The following is a 17,681-nucleotide window of genomic DNA, read 5'->3' as shown; positions in this document are numbered from 1 at the left end:
GCGCCTGTGGGTGAAGTGATGGATATAAGAGAGAGACAGAGAGAGAGAGAGAGAGAGAGAGAGAGAGAGAGAGAGAGAGAGAGAGAGAGAGAGAGAGAGAGAACAGTGTAACATAACTGTGATGTAGCAATATTAGTCCAAGACTGTCCAACACTTCAAAGGACACGGAAGTGGGAACACGAACACTAGACAGGTGTAACAGAACATCTGCAGCAACACGTGGACACCTCTCTCTCTCTCTCTCTCTCTCTCTCTCTCTCTCTCTCTCTCTCTCATATATTTCTGGTGATCTTGGTAGCTGGTCCGTCCTTCTTAAAGCCCACAGGACCCGGAACTAGAGGGGTGTGTTGTGGGGAAGAGGAGCGTACGACTGAGGTGTGCTAACACGGGCTTAAAGGGGGAACTGTCTTCCCCATGTTGCTGACCCACTCATGGTGTGTGTGTGTGTGTGTGTGTGTGTGTGTGTGTGTGTGTGTGTTTATTGTTTGTCTGTACGAATGCACAGGTGTGTACTTATGTGAGTGAATGCCTTACTATCAGATCCAGGATACAGATATATTCATATACAAGAAACGTATTTCATGTTACAGGATCGTACCACACACCTCCCCTATGTACCGTGTGAGCAGAGACGACTGCACCCATCCACCACCAGGAGGCAGGCACCATACCACCCTGCCCGCCCTTCGCTTGCTCCCCCTCTCACCACCAGATGGCAGACACCTCACCACCCTGCCCCAGTATCCAACATTCTCACCATACGGGGGAGGAAAAATGTATGACAGCTGGAAAACACTGTGGATACACATGCTTGACACATACTGCCGGGAGTACATTTTATTGCTGCCCTGTCGTTCCCAGGCACCAGGAATTCAGCAGTGGACGCCCGATACACACTCCAGTAGAATTCCGTATTAGCGTTATTGTTGGAATTGGCCAGAATTAGAACACCCGTTCTCCCAACTCTCCTTGATTCCTATCTTGATTCAATCCTATTCTCTCTGCTTGAAAGTGTTTGTATGTAGTGTTTGCCTCCACAGTATAGTCACTCATTTTGTTGTCTTCTACTGGACGAAGTAAACGCTTAGTTTCGTGTTATTAACATTCTGATATACTCCTCTCTCTCTCTCTCCCTCTCTCCCTCTCTCTCCCTCTCTCCCTCTCTCTCCCTCTCTCTCATCCTAGGAATGATTAGCTACTCTGTGTTTTATGAATTTTTTTATCTTGTTGTCTGTATTTATTCTTTGTCATTGTAATTGAAGATAGATGACTTTGGATGGTATGATATATATCCGATCTTTCTCTCTTGTACAATTATATTTGGATGTGATGGATAAAAACTTTGAAATACACTTTTTTGAATAGTATGTTTCTCTATGTTTTATTCCTTACGTTATGTGTACGAAAAGCTATAGACGATGATCTTTATACTTACTGACAATGATAACTGATGATGATGGTGATGAAAACGACGAATGATGATGATAGATGGAGCTACGTCAGTAACTGAACAATTGTGGCTTTATCAGCAGAAGACAGATGTAGATATGTGGGCAGCTGGATGGGGTTGGTTATGTTGGTAGCTGGACAGCGGTGGATATGTTGGCAGGTGGAAAGGTGTGGATGTAATCGTGGCACAGCTGCGAGTATATTGAAAGTTGGGGCTCGATAATGTACTTCGGAAATTGACAACGATTTACAACTTAAAATGGCAATCCCGAACATTTTGTGACCTTGACGTGCAGGTGTGAGTCTACGTTAAGTAAGAGTATGCTAAGTAACTTTATTCTTAGTGTTTGTTATGTAAGTTATGCTATGCATGTATATGCAAAATATATGCAAGTTTAGACTATGTAGCTTACAGAACACATCTCAACAATCTTGTTTCACATGATGATTTATTCAACACAAATCTAACTGTCGATGTCTTTAATGAATTCATGGAAATATAGGGTCATCTCACAGCATCGCTAGCAGTAAAATGTGTAAAAATTATGACGAAAATGAATAAATTGCCCGTGACGACACGACACCCTGTTTTCTGTAATCTGGACTTCCAAGGGTCAGCCCCCGGTTTCTGACCCTTGCTGAGGGAGGCCAGGAAGCTGGCAAAATATATTTACGTGGTCCTCTCCATTAGTAAACAAGACACTGACAAGGACATACACACCAAAATTACTTGATATCCCAGTCTTAAACACCATCTCAACAAACTCAAACCTCATGTAAAACTACACTCCCCAGATATGTACGAGTCATTCCTTCTCGGAGTTCTGGTCAGCACTCATCCCTACGATATTACGAACACCGATTCAGCACAACACAAGAACCCGTACATCAAAAGTGCAACTTCCATATTAGATACTTACTTGTTTCATTCCTCAAAGGCACAGACACAACATCATCCCACTTCTTGACCTGCAGTTAAGACAGACATAAACACAGATACAGATTTCGAAACCGTAAAAACCAGTAAGGAAATAAGCGACACACACATCCTCACACACTCTGGCGAACATAGATTATGTTTTTTTTTACGACATAATGAAATCCCAGTAGAAAAGATGATAAAGGCAAGATTAACGGTGGCAGTAATAATAGGGTATGGTTATTGGATTCACTAATTATGGGGATTATAAAGTATTTTTTCCCAGGAAAATACCTGATATTTTCTGATTCACTGAACCAGTTAATTAGGGCTAAGATAATGGAAAGTTACATATATTGTATGGGGAAGAACTGATTAACAAAACGTATTGTGTTAAACTAAGGGCTGAAAACAACTTCAAGGAAGAAACTATTTCCAAGTTTGAATTAAGATCACGAAAGGTATTGCCAATAACCATGCAAACTGTGAGTTCAGAAAAAACTTACGATGATCTTGCAGAAAAATAAGAATCAGTCATGGAAGTTCTTAGATCAAGGGAGAGCGAGCCAGGATAAGTTAACACTGAGGACGAGGTAAGGCGTCGTCAACAGCTCGCCTGGCTGATCCCGTCTCTTGCCTTACAAGTTACACAACTCTCTCAAACTTTCTGAACAGCGACACCGGCCCAACACTTTATCTAATTGTGGTGGATGTGTTTACTATCAGGGGAGAAGTGAACATGAGAAGGTGGAGAAAGAGCAAGTGGAGAAAATGAGTGGAATTGCGGTCTTACACCGGATTATGAAGTGTGTGAAAAACGGAATGTCGATGAGGGGCAGAAATGATATGATGAAAGGAAAGGAAAGGAAAAGAAATATGAAGGAAGAGAAGACGTTATTGATAAGGACCTTAGAAAAGTAATGGAATTCTTAAGAACAAAGATAAAAATCCGAGGAGCTGTCATTTTTCTTTTTCATCACCAGGTTTTTATGTGTGAGAATATGACGAAGAAATCGATTTAAATTAAGCTGGAAAGATGGGCTCTGTGTGTACAGACGTATTTATGGAAAAAATGTATATTAACGATACAGGGAGAAACATGATTATGAAAAAGAAAAAAGGCTTATTCTTTGAGGAGAGAGAAAACCAGAGGGAGGAAGAGTAAAAAGAGGAAAATATTAATCAGGCAACCTGGTAGAGACGCCTATTCTCCTCCCCTGCGTCCTCATCTTCATTTTCCACGGTGTCACAAGTTTCTCAATTATGCAAATCCTCGGAAGTTTGCCCTTAGAGTCGTGCCAGGCTCTAAAAATACGGCTGCTGGTGTACCTTATAAGCCAACACTTGGGGCGGAGGCGTCTCGGCTTTGTTACAAAAATAGACTAAAAGTATACCTTAAATGAAAAAAGGAAGGGGAATTTGCCTATCTTAAGTAGTTCTTTAAATGATCAAATGATAAATGGGTTCGGAGTTCCACTCTGACACGCAATTTGAAGGTGTACGAATATGGAGATGACCGAATTGGTGGAATAGGGGGACGGAACGTGTCTCTCTGGGGAGATGTTAACGAGGGTATATTTTTCTGGGGATACGAGCAGAAATACCTATGTTTTTGGGGTTATGTAAGCGTGGATATTTGTCTCGGGGATGTCAGTAGGGCTATATATTTCTCGGGGCGAATATTGTGGGGTGGATACGTTCCCGTGGGGGATGTGGACATGGTTGTATCTGGTGTGTTGATTGGAATAAACGTCTCTTAAGAGCTACAGAATTCCACACCTTTTCATCCAACGTTCTCAGGAAAGACTAACACATCCTGTGAAGCTGTATACACAAATATTGTCTTGTATTTGAAAGAAAGAAAAAGAACCATGGTTTAGCTTGTCTATCAGAAATTTTGTGGGAAATGGTTTATATGAATGAAAACAAACCTTAGGGGACGATTACATATCAAACCTCTCCACCAACGTTTGTTAGAATGTTTAGAACAATCCTGAAGCGTGATATATAAGCTACAAATAAAGCATTATATTCGTTTTATATAAAATCTGTGCCATGTCTCGCCTTATTCTAGAAAACGGAGAACTGGCCGTCTTACTGTAATATATTTCTCAGTATCTAAAAAAATAACCAACAAATAACAGGACACTTTATTCCCAAAATGCAACATCCACACTGAAAATTTACTCTTAAGTATTACTATCCTGTGTTCACACCACAAAGAAATAAGCACACCACTTCTTTACTTGTGATCCCTCCCGGTGGGTGTGGCGGGCTTCCTGAGCGCTGCAGAAGCTGAAGATCTTGGGGCAAAGGTGAATAGAAAGGTCTTCGATTATATGACTCCATTGGTATAATGGTTACTTTTTGTTTCTGCAGGATTATGCCTCCCTCTCCAAGGACGAATATCTGGCCCACGAAAACTAGTTTCTGTTTCTAGTATAACATAAAGAATAATAGCAATAAAAGGAAACACGTTTCTGCGAAGATATTAAAGCGAGAGTGGAAAGTATGGGATGATATCCACTTTTCGCTTGATACTTCCCCCGCAGAATGATTTGCTTTTTTTTTTTACGGTCCCGAAGTTTACACAGAGGAGCAATGAAAATATTTGTTAATGAAAAATACACCGAGAAGTGAAGAGTTCGGGAGAGGGTAAATACATAGTGTGGGCTGGTGGCTGGCGGCAACTCCGGGCCGCACAATGGTTCTTCTTACACCCATGAAAGCCCCAGCACGCCACCCTGCCTTGTAACGTTGGCTGCCAAGGGTTTTGGGCATCTCATTGAGGCATGGATACAATAGCTCAAAAATCTCTCAATGCACACGCTTCCTTAGGGGCTGCTTTCCCCATTTCTTTCCATTGAAATGTTTCTGAGAACGCTGTTAGCAGAAAAGCGACTTAAGGACGATTCTAGACGGTAATGTTAGGAAGGAGTGGAGCTATGCTACTCCCATGGGTCTTTGCTGGTACTGGAAGGATGAAGAGGAGAAGGATGAGCAAATAAAAGAGACCAAAGAAATACAAAGCATAGAAGTGGTCAGGGAGAGATCTGTGGAGAGATACACAAGTAGAGATCTGTACTTTTGGAATGTGGCCGAGTGTGTTTACCATGCCTGTATGTCTTCGTGGCCATGTTAGCTTCAAGGATCATGGTCCCTACAGTGCCTTCCAAGGGACAGGTTTACAGTGTCTTAAAGCTCCGGAGTTGATATCAATGATATCAGGTATCTAGACAATGAGAACAGAAGCAGTACCAACGTGCTGTTTGAAATGGTTCAGTGTATCACAATAATTACAAAGACGTCATTCTCAAACCCTTCAAGAGTGATGTGACACGTAGCAGTAAACAAAGGGTATTATCTTCGTAGAAACTATTATATCCCATGTTGTTAATCGTGAAAGTTTGCATCCCAGGACTAATAGCCTTACGTGTGTAGAGCCACTGGCTTATAAGGTGGAGGATTTACACATTGATTGGTCCGTTCCAGAACCAGATTGCGAATCGCTTGGCAGTCACCCAGTCGGAGCGTCAAGATTGTACAAAAGTATAGGAAAGATGCGCCGTCTTAAATGACACATTCTTTCATCAATATACGGTGGACTGTTGCGGTCGAGCCTGTAAGGCATAGCTGATAGGAGCTCTGTGGTTATAGATGAACCAAAAGGTTCATGGGTGTATGAACTGCCGTGAAAGGAATTCTCGCTGTTACTCGAAGGTAAGTTCATGAAGTGGTGAAACTCAAACGATTGCCATTGGATTGAAAGCTTCAAATAGAGGCTATGGCATGGAAAGAAATTGCATTTCTCTAAACTGGAGTTATTCGTTCTTCCGACCAATGAATTTACGACTGTGTACACCTTTTCAAACCCAGCCGTGGATCAAATTACTGAGGACGCCGTTTTTATGTAAAGTTTTCTTTAATGACATTACCCCGGCGTGTCATGGGGGACCTAAACAGTTTGTTGACGTCAGTTCCATGACGTAGCGATGGATTGTGCTAACATCCACAAGGCCAAGGGAATAACATTAGAGTTTTTTTTCTGAGGCTCTAAATAGAGACGTAACTATGCAACTGCCTTCTGGATTTAGTACAAGATAAAAAGAATCGTCTTAGCGTATAATTAGATAGACGTTATAACGCTGGCAGTGAGGATAATAAACCTTGATTATCATCACAAATAATGCAAGGAAATCATGAAGTTGGCATTAATGAACAATTCAACCAAACAGAAAGAAAGAAAAAATCTTTTATGGCTTTATAATTCCTGACTATAGCGAGTGAAAAACTGCATAATGACGTAAAAGTAGAGGATGAAATGGATTTCAATCTTATTTCTGTAAGAATTTCTTTAAAAACGAAAACAAAATGCACACACTATGCCAAGACTCGACAGTGTGTAAATCTAGCTATATCAAGTGATGAAGAGACTTCATGATAACATTAATACTAATATATTTGTTACATTGGACAGATTAGCTGTACCCTGGGACGACGCATCATCAACCATCTGAACGAATGAGACAGCATCACTGGTCATATGCTGCCTCCTTCGCTGTGGACACTATGAAAAGCAACACTACCATCGCCTCAAGTGCGGACAAGCCGCGTCTACCAGGACAGGCAAGTATCTTCGTCAGTACTAGAGTTCTATCCATCCAACATGCAGTCGAACATGGTGGTTTCAGTGTTCCTCTTTGATCTGGTTAACCTTCCCGGCGACGCGTGCTGAGCTACCCCTAGTCACGTCAACTATAGGACAGACCCCCATATAGATTATAGGATAGATCCCCTAAGGAGATCAGAGACAATTAGGTTCCCGAGCGAGGTCACATCACCTGGCCCCTTGACATGATATCTCCCCGCCCAACCGTTTCCTGTCAAGTTCCTTCTCCCTCCCCTACATCTGACCTGCCTTATAAGCTACCACTCGTAACTGACTACATTAAAAGCCTTACCTACACACTGGAGACTGTACATTTACTGATGTAAGTTGCATACGTGTCTTCACTTTCACCTCAAGATGCCAAACGTATAGGCAAAACGTTGTAATACTTGATGAACCATGGAGAAATCTTCAAAAGCGTTGCCTTCGTTCATCCCTCTGAAATAAGGAAAGCTCTTAGACACATAGAAAATGTCGAGAAAAGTGAACAGTTGTAAGAATGCAGTGGACGTTAATGATAGATAAGATTAGGTCTTACGCTACGGATCAACCTCACGAGCAAAGTATAAGGGTAGAAAGTATTTTCATTCGCGTTCAACCTTTTTTGCTTCCACTCCAGCACATAGAACCTGGGGTTGAGGATGGCGTGTGTCAGTGTGGTAAGAGGCTCTTGTGTACTTGATCCGACCTATGCAGGAGGGGAACGGGCTTAAAAACAGAAAGTGCTGATGACAGACACTGGCTCCCACATGAGGATTGGGGCCTTATACGGAGACCCAGTACTGTCACCTGCTCCTCAAGCAATGATAAACATGCCTCTTTATCATGGAATATTTCGTTGCACATTCATTTACTTCCCTGAGGTAGACGAGTTATCACTCTTTACTATGGATTATGGTTTTAAAACGCAGGCGAGTGTTAACCACTTGAAGCTTCGCTGTATATTACTCAGCAAACATTGGGAAAATTCATTTACTCGGCACACCACACTTTGTTGTACGATACAATAACATATATTGAACTCTTTCGCTCCCCTAGCATAAATGGAATTCTATTGGGAGGTGAATCTTGCTCTAAGAATCCAAAAATGATTCCCCTTCAGTCGTGATTCCGTCTTTTTCTCTTTCAAGCACTTAATAAGAATCATCTACATACTTTGAACTAGAATTCACGCATATACTATACGTCTGAAATCTGTTCTCCCAGTTTGATCATCATTTATGACGTAATCGATCTCGAAAAATCATGATTTGAGAACCAACTAACAACCATTCGACGGTCACATGATTCCTGAGGACGTTAAGAATATTTGCATGTAGATGACAGGATTCAGTACATTGTTTTCACTGTGTCAGTTCGTGCTTTCAGACAGAGTGGGACGTGCTTGGGATCTCAAACGGCAACTACAACCGGTCCAGCGCAGTAAAGGTTCAGTGGATTACAGCTTATGCCTTGAATTTCTAAATTAGTATCACTGGGAAATACAGGCACACTCGTTAGCCCCACAACATTGACAACAACCTTAGGAGGCCCCTCGGCGTTGGTATGTTGTTTTGGATCGTGAATCCACCAGTATGGTGTGGCAGACGGTGCCTGGCCGGGACTGCCATTATGGTAAGTGTGTGTGTGTGTGTGTGTTACTTGTATCTCAGTAGCGTGTCGATAAATGATGTACGGTAAACGTTTCGACGGACAGGGGGTCCATTGTACAAAGACAACATGAAAGGTCTTGGATCATTCCCAGACTCTTAAATATTAGGGTACAGAAGGCAGTCCATCCTGTGTCTGCTTGTTTAAGACTGTGATACACGAGCAAGAAGCCAAGCAGGAGTCTACCGCTTGTACACCTCTGACTACCTCCGCCTTTGAGGGCGTCTCTACGTGGCCTTGACAGGGGGAGAACACGCTCCTCCCCCTGCATTGTAAAGAGGGCGATGTTCCTCTCTGGGTTCAGTGGTCATGCTCTTCTCTATGGAAACCACAGTGTGAGGTCAAGGTAGAGAGGTACTGGGGTCATATACCACCCGTGGCTGTGGAAAATTGCCATCAACCAAGACTGAGGTGCCAACCCCACCTTCTACAGAACTCGCCAATAGGACGTGTTGAGGTGCGGTGACCGAATATCTTGCCCTGGATCAAGTAGTCTTCGGGATCTTACCCTGGACCAAGTCTTCAGTACAAGAGCTGGATCGTTTTAAAAACATTCTCATGGCTGTGGCGGCCATTACGAATTTCACTCTCTGGTCCATCATGGGTTAAAGGGAAATTCAGAGCTGTCACCTGGATCAGAGCTGCCACCTGGAGCTGTCACCTGGATCAGAGCTGTTACCTGGAGCTGTCACCTGGAGTTGTCGACTTGAAGATTATCCACATTTCTGAGGGCCTTGACCTGCAGATCTCCAGCCAAGTTTTGAAGCCTCAGACCTTCTACAGGTCACCTTTCTATAGCGATATCTTGAAAAGGAAGACAAAGAATTTTCCAGCTAGATTCACACGATGATGTGTCACGTCTCCATTTTTCACTTTCCGATGAGGATTAAGTCCTCTCTGTATGATGCCATCATGGAATTGCGAGTTCTGCGTGTTGCCACAGTGGTATTACGTACCCACTGTCTTTGAAAGCAGTGTCCCATCCAGCAGGTGTGGTCAAGATGTTACTACATATTCTACATGTTATGGTGGTCTTAGGTGCTTCCTGAAGCTTCATAAAGGTTTTGTAGTGGTTTATAGGTGTTCTGGATCTTATTATGGTGCATAGTGTTACATGGGTATTATCATGGTAGTGGCTCGTTCTCCGAGTGTTGTCGATGGTAGTATTACATATCCCTATTGTATGGGGTATCTAGGGTGTTGCCAGAGAAGGGATGTGTACTCTGTGTTGTTAGAGAGATGTGCTACATAATCCATGTGTTGTTAGAGAGATGTGTAACATAATCCATGCGTTGCTATGGTGGTGATGCTCTGTGTGTATTAATGGTAGTGTTTCTTCCTCTGTGTTGTCACGTTTTTGTTGATGGTGGCATCAATAGAGGGTGTTTCTTGGGTAAAGTTAAGTATACTCAGTGTTGTCATATTGTGTTACACATTGTTTTATCGTAGTAGTTTTACATGTGGTTACATTGGTGTTACATACTGTTGCTTGTAACGATTGTGTTGAGGATTCCCTGTGTTACAGTTGCTCACAGCTATCGTAGTTGTGTGACGGTAACACTGTGTTTCTAGGATGGTGTGCTGTTTTTTCTCTGTTGTCACGGGATGGTCTTCCATATTGAGTTTCATCATGGTTGTGTTGCATGTTCAGTGTGTTGACGTGATTATGACACATCTCCGCTGGGTCGCTATGACAGCAACCTGAATGATGTCACAAGCATTGATGTGTTACCAGGGTCATGTTGCATCCCCTGTGTCGTCATGGTGGTGGTGTGGGGCTTGTGTGTTGTCATGGTGGTAACACATACTTCCTTATGGCGATTTAGAAGTAGCTTTGTGTTGTTATGGTGGCCCTACATTCATGGTGCTTGTCAAGCCGGTGTTACATACTCAGTGTGTTTCCATGGGGTTTTTATATTTGTGTTGTCATGGTGGTGTTTGGTATCTTGTGTTGTCGTGGAGGTGATAGGAACCTTATGTCGTCATGGTAGTGTTAGGAACTTTGTGTTGTCACTGTAGTTTATATACTTACCCTGTGTTTTCATTATGGTTGTAAAAAGTGTGTTGTCATGGACTTATAATGGTATTAGGTGTGTGTGTGTGTGTGTGTGTGTGTGTGTGTGTGTGTGTGTGTGTGTGTGTGTGTGTGTGTTGTAACGGGAATAGTGTTATGTATACTCGTGTTTTCTTTTTGGATGGTGTAACATTTTGTGCAAGTCTACCCGGTGTTACTATGGTACGAACTGCCACATCCGTGTTACGTTAGCTGTGGACTGATGTTACTAAGGTGTTACAGCAGACTGTGTTATTACAATTGTGTGTGTGTGTGTGTGTGTGTGTGTGTTGTGTGTGTTGTCTTGGCCCAACACACACACACACACACACACACACACGAGATAAAGACGCAGGCATGTATAGCTTGGGTCGGGGCAGGACAGGACGGGGGTTTGGTGCGGGGCGGGGCCGGGCGGGGCGGGGCGGGGCGGGGCGGGGTGGGGTAGGCCACACCCACCTGGCGAGAGAGAGAGAGAGAGAGAGAGAGAGAGAGAGAGAGCCAGGCCCCCCTTGCCCACCCCCCACACACACCACGCCGCACCCAGCTCACTCGGTATGGATTTTCCTAAAGCCGAACACCTCTGAGGCGGGGGTGAGAGCTTGCTCTGCCTACGGTTCCCCAGCACGCAAGCACCAGCCCCCAGCACCAGCCCCCAGCACTGGCTGAACCCAACACCCACCCACCAACCCCCCCACACACCTCACCTTCCCTCCCTCCCTTCACCACTCTCTCAGCCCCCACACACCACCACCCCCCACCCAGCGCTCAACCCAGCACTCTCTCTCTCTCTCTCTCTCTCTCTCTCTCTCTCTCTCTCTACCGCGGACACGATCGCTAAGAACCCCCTCTCCCCCCCCTCAGGCTGGGAAATGCTGGTTCTCCCCCACACCCCCCAGCACTAGCCTCTGGCATCCCCCACCTCAGCAATGTCCTCCAGCGCGTCCCCAGCAGCGGTGGTGACCACCAGGACCTCCCTAGCATTGACCGTTCGCACCCTAAGTGACTGACCTCTGGCACTCCATAGAAACCGACGTCTCCAGCCCGCCCCAGTACCGATCCCCAGCACTGACAGCTAGCAACCTTAGCACTGACCTTTACCTGACCAAGCTACGACCTCAAGCACTCCCAGAGCTGACCTCTAATGTCCCTGGCACTGACCTCACGCACCCCAGCACTGACCTCTAGCACTCCGGCACTGACCTTCAGTAGCACCCTAGCGCTGACCTCCAGCACCCCCCCGATATTGACCTCTGGCATCCACAGTACTGATTTCTTGCATCCCTAAGCACTGACCTCAAACATCCCCCAATACTGACCTTATCAACCTAGCATTGACCTTATCTCCCCAGCACTGACCTCATCATCTCAGCACTGACAATAGTACCCTATCACTGATCTCTAGCGCTACCCAGCACTAACCTCCAATGCTCATTATGAGTAGCGAATGAGGCTAATTTGTCTGCCCATCCATCACAGAGTTTGTGATTGTTGCTGGGTCTGGAGACGAATACATAACCTGGCAATTGACAAAGTGTTGGTACATGAATGATACACATGATTATCATTTTCCACAGACACAGGTCATTTTCCTATAGAAACAATTCACCCGTTCCACTTTAAACTATGCTTCACCTGCCGGGTCTTCCACCCTCTCAAAGCAAATATAACAAAGCTGTGAACCACACAGTATAGTGCACTCAGAACAGTCCCTGACTGTTTAGCAACCACGGACACTCCACACCTTCACGACGAAACAAAGACCTGCCCAATACAGACCCACCTCAACTTGCTCGGCACACAGTTCTATGCAGCAACACTAGACACCCTCTCCCACCCACCCAAACCACTGTGTAACTAACCAACAAACCTCAAATAGTGATACAAATTCTATCCTTGCCTCACACTTCGGTAACGTCCGTTCACGGATTCCCACTCCCCCAGCGGATATAACACTGACAAAACACATACATACATACATATTGAAAAAAACCTAAAAGCACTAAGTGATGGACTTCCCAACTCAGTCTTAAACGCCATCCCACCAGGCATACACCTATCATAAACTACACTTCCCAGACAAAGACGAGTCATACTCAAACTACACTTCCCAGACAAAGACGAGTTATACTCTCCCTCTTATGCTCTGGACATGAACCATCGTATAATACAACAAACAGCGTTCAACATCTTCCAAGACCCCCATATGGACCCACGAGGCAACTACCATAAAGAAGACACAGAGCACGTATTTCTCAATTTCCCTGCACTCTCTACACATAGACTCATACACAACAATACAACACTTTATGACGTGTGGTCCAACCGGTGGACGTGGCCAGCTTTCTGAGTGCTGCAAGAGCCCCATAAAGATGGAAAGGACTCCTGGGGCATGAAGTATATATATATATATATATATATATATATATATATATATGGGAAAAACATGAAATCTGTAATTGGGACACATGAAACTATGCACGAGTCAAAGAAATAATTGATGGGATGGAGCAATTACGTGTTGTTCATTATATCACATCCCGGATGGGTATCATTCGTGAGTTCATTAGTCTCGAATGTGATGTGTTGCGAATACAACACTGCTCCTGAGGGCTTCCACAGCGTTTTTTTTTTTTTTTTTTTTTTTTTTTTTTTTTTTTTTTTTTTTTTTTTTTAGCAAGACTTGCAAACCTTTTGGGTCAGAACTTCTACTTGGTACCCGCAGCCTTCCCTAGCGGCCTCAGCACTCACCCAACACGACTCTCGAGACTTCACATGACCGCCCTTACTCTACCTGAAGCATCCAATCCATGACTGAACATGACCCACGACTTCTCCCATCTGATACGAGCCAGGATGCACCAGGCCCCCACCTCCCCAGCATGCGTCGGCTTCCCAATGCACTCGCGCCTTTAGACCTCCTAAATCTCAGCCAGCAAGACCAATAGCACCTCTCAGTTGTACTTTCCTCAGTGGACCAAAGAAAAGTCCCTTGCGAACCCCCCACGTTGGAAACTATTTCCCTCGTCCTCACCTCCTACAGGAAGTTCTCCCAACACTGGGAAAAAGAGAGATCCCTGAGTATGCTTCATATTCTCTCTTCTTTCTAGCATTGGACCCTAGTAAACTAGCGAGTCCTTCTAGGACCCCGTCCAGGCCGGCATCCATCAGTGACCCCTGGCATTCCAAAGATAATTTTTGGAATGTCTCTCTGTGTCTGTCTGTGTCTGTCTGTTTCTCTCTCTCTCATTCTCCCTGAGCAAATGTACGTCATACGTTTTGTACACTCCTGGTCTTTCCTAAACGGTACAACAGAGTACCGCTGCCATCACTGTGGTGGTGTTACCATTAATCATATCAACACTTAAACAGTATTGCACGCAACACCTCTACACCCCCAGCCACTACTACTACCACTACAGACACACTTGTTCTAATGGTTCTGCAATCCGAAAACTCCCTTTATAAGGTTTTTGCAGCTTTGAGGTTACTCTCCAGGCGGGAACAGAGGAAGGTGGATGCCTTTGAAGAGGGAAAACCCTGGACAACGCTGGATTTCTTCCGTTCTCTGACGATGACACACACACACACATATATATATATATATATATATATATATATATATATATATATATATATATATATAAGAGAGAGAGAGAGAGAGAGAGAGAGAGAGAGAGAGAGAGAGAGAGAGAGAGAGAGAGAGAGAGAGAGAGAGAGAGAGAGAGAGAGAGAGAGAGATTGCTACGGAAGGTGTTCTCACCCTGGATGCTGGTCTGTTCACACGGCATACGAGGTTAATTGGCGTGACAGTGTCGCTCTGATGTGGTCCCCTTTGTCTCGGGTCCTCGGGGCAACAACATGCTCCTCCACACGGACCACCGTCAGCAGTGAGGCCGGGTGGATGAGGGGAGTGGGGGTTAGAGAGGAGATGGCTAGAAGGGGGGGATAGGGAAGGGATGGTTAGAGGGTGTGAGGGAAAGGAGGGTTGGAAAGGGGGAGGTTGTGCTAAGGAGAGGAAGGTTAGGTAGGGACTTAAGGGAGGTGAGGGTTGGGATGGGAGTTAGGGAGAGGAAAATTGTGGGAGGGGGTTAGGGAGAGGAGTGTTGTGAGAAGGGGGTTAGGGAAGGGATGGTTGTGTGTGGGGGGTTTGAGAGGGGAGGGTTGTGAGGAGGGGGTTAAGGAGGGGAGTGTTGTGGAAAGGGGGTTAGGGAAGGGAGTGCTGTGGGTAGGGGGTTAAGGAGGGGAGGGTTTTAGGTTGGGGAAGGGAGGCTTTTGGGTGGGGGTGTGGGTTAGGGAGGAGAGGGTTGTGGGAAGGGGGTTAGAGAGGTGAGGGAGGATTGGGATGTGGTAGGGACGTGGGGGATGTCTCAGTTTCAACGACACAATCTGTTTGCTTTGATGGGACGTAATTACCGTTATGTATAGGAGTGAAATAATTATAATTATTATTCTCGCCATTAACGGTTGGGCCGGAAGCCCCACAAGGATGAACACACACACACACACACACACACCTCCCCCGACCAACTGGTGAAACGGCGCGTCATCAACACACACGTAATATTAATAGGAAATAATTGGAAATACATACATGCTTACATACATATATACATACAGACATACATACTCTGCCTGCTTGAGGTTATACCGCGAGGTTGCATCTCTGGGAGTGCTACAGTCTCGTCTCCTCACATCATAGGAGCCTGTACCTCCCTGTTACTGGAAGCAGCGCAGCCTTGGGTTGCAGGAGTCTTCAGAAAGGCTCTGGGTAACACAAAGACACTTTCCTATGCACTCGATCCTGGGCGACCCGTGGGTGCGTCACGATCAGAAACGCTAACTGCTACACCATATATACATATGGACTCATAGGGATATATATATATATATATATATATATATATATATATATATATATATATATATATCCTTCAGGTACATTAATTAGGATCGCGTGAGGATGCAGTGTGAAATACAATCACGTAATGATACGTGTCGCACTGTGTCAGAATGACTGGCGTTGTGTCGAGTGGTGTCATAAGCGTCAGTGACAGCGTGTCGACTGGCGTTATAAGAACGAGTGGCAGTGTTCGAAGTGGTGTCAAAAGAACGAGTAGTGGTGTCAAGTGATGACATAAGAACAAGCTGTAGTGTCAAGGGGCGTCATTACTTCGTACCAACTTGAACTGGTCTCATGATCAGTAGGTGTACATCAAGGTGAGAATGACATGTTGATCTCAGACCTATTCCTTGTAGAGTGTATTATCGTCACCTACAGCGGCCGCGGTAGTGGTGCTCAAGACTTCGAGTTCAACGTTAAGTTGATGAAGGACAAGACGTTTGGATCGCAGCCAAGGCATCTGGGTCTCGTCCGGTACTTGTGTCTCGTCTAGAGGAAGAGTCTCGTCCGTTGCCTCGTCCCGAACCTGTGTCTAGTCCGCTAGTGGTGTCTCGTCCGGTACCAGTGTCTCGTCTATAGGAAGAGTCTCGTCCGTTGCCTCGTCCCGAACCTGTGTCTAGTCCGCTGGTGGTGTCTCGTCCGGTATCTGTGTCTCGTCCACTGTCCACCCCAGGTACAGTACAGGTACCTCTGCTGCCCCCTAGTACAGGTAGACCTCAGCCCTCACACTAACCACAGGAACCGTCCACATGACCACCATCACGCACTATTCCACTCTCCTCCCCTTCCTCCCACTTGGATCACCATCCGTTCCCTCCTGCGTCACCAACACTCAGCCAGGCTCGGGCCAGGCCAGCTCTCGCGAGAGCCATCGGCTGCAGGGACAAATCCCACCCAAAGCCCTTGTCAAAGTGAAGCAGAATCTTTGCTACCTCTGCTCGCCTCCTGCTGCCGTCGCTGATGGCTTTATTCCTGCTCTGGACGACACCCTCATGATTCTACTGCTGCTACTACTGCTGCTGTGTCTGTCTGCCTGTCTATCTCTGCTGCTTCTCTTTGATGATGGTCTGTTGTCCTTTTCTGTCTCAGTTGGTACTGTTGGCGCTTTGTTTTTCTGTTTGTCTGTTGCCTTGCCTGTTGTTGCTGCTGTTGTGCCTCTGTTCCCACTGTTGTCTTTACTGTTGTTGCTGCTGCTTTGCCTCTGCTCCTACTATTGTTTTACAGTGATGGAGCTTCTATCTTACCCCCCCCCAGCGCCAACTGTTTCTGAATTCACTGTTAGTGGGGCAGTGATCCTGTTGTACGTCTGCTGTTACTGCCGACTTCACTGTTCCTGCCACTGTTTAACATCTGTTCCTCTTCACTGTTGAGGGCCTGCATTTTACTGCCACTTCTACTGTCATTCTCAGTGCTGCTGCTACAAGCGTCACCTTTCACTAACATCTTGTTTCACTCCTACAACATACAGCTTTTCTTGTAGCTATTCTTTATTTCATTTGAGAAGGCATAGGTAAACTGAAGTCCTGATGAAGGCTATCTCATTATATATATATATATATATATATATATATATATATATATATCCTAACCAAGCCAGGTACCCAGTTCATCAACTAACCCCAGGGAGAGGATAAACAGTTGGGTTGACTGTTGACCGACAGCCAAAACCTGTATTCAAACATAAGCGCTCGACCCCGGCGGCCCGTGGGTGTGCCACGGCCAGCAATTCTAACCTCGCTACGCCACCGCCTCCTGTTTTCTGCATATACCTCTACTCCAACAGATTCATTCCCCTTTATCTTCTCTATTTCACCATGCAACACCCATCTGGGCCACTCGAACCATACTCCAGCGTATGACATCCTCCTCCGGCTTTGGCCTCGCAAAAGTTAGCCTCGGGAGTGACAGACTGGAGCCTCATGGAATATTCAACCCGAAGCGTCTAAATCTCCCATAGTTTCTTCGTCCACCCAGAGGAACAGGAATATCTCGAAGGGCAAGGCGACCTCTCGAAGCATTGAAGAAGAATTGGATTTAG

The 17,681-nt window shown here is 45.2% G+C and overlaps 1 protein-coding gene across 4 annotated transcripts in view; it reads right to left on the bottom strand.

The window, feature by feature from the left end:
- The window catches only part of betaggt-I (geranylgeranyl transferase type-1 subunit beta), a 77,522-nt gene that overhangs the window by 35,787 nt on the left and 24,054 nt on the right, over nt 1–17,681 (bottom strand). For 2 of the 4 annotated variants that reach the window (XM_071690717.1, XM_071690719.1), the window contains exon 2: nt 7,330–7,475. In XM_071690717.1, the coding sequence (XP_071546818.1) occupies nt 7,330–7,370 (41 nt within the window). In that variant the 5' untranslated portion in view covers nt 7,371–7,475. Of the gene's footprint in view, nt 1–7,329; nt 7,476–17,681 lie in introns of those variants that run through there. The other 2 variants (XM_071690718.1, XM_071690720.1) reach the window with 1 other exon arrangement.

Source organism: Panulirus ornatus, chromosome 48 (genome assembly GCF_036320965.1).
Source record: "Panulirus ornatus isolate Po-2019 chromosome 48, ASM3632096v1, whole genome shotgun sequence".
Classification (NCBI taxonomy): domain Eukaryota; kingdom Metazoa; phylum Arthropoda; class Malacostraca; order Decapoda; family Palinuridae; genus Panulirus; species Panulirus ornatus.
This window is presented reverse-complemented; position numbering and strand designations above follow the sequence as displayed.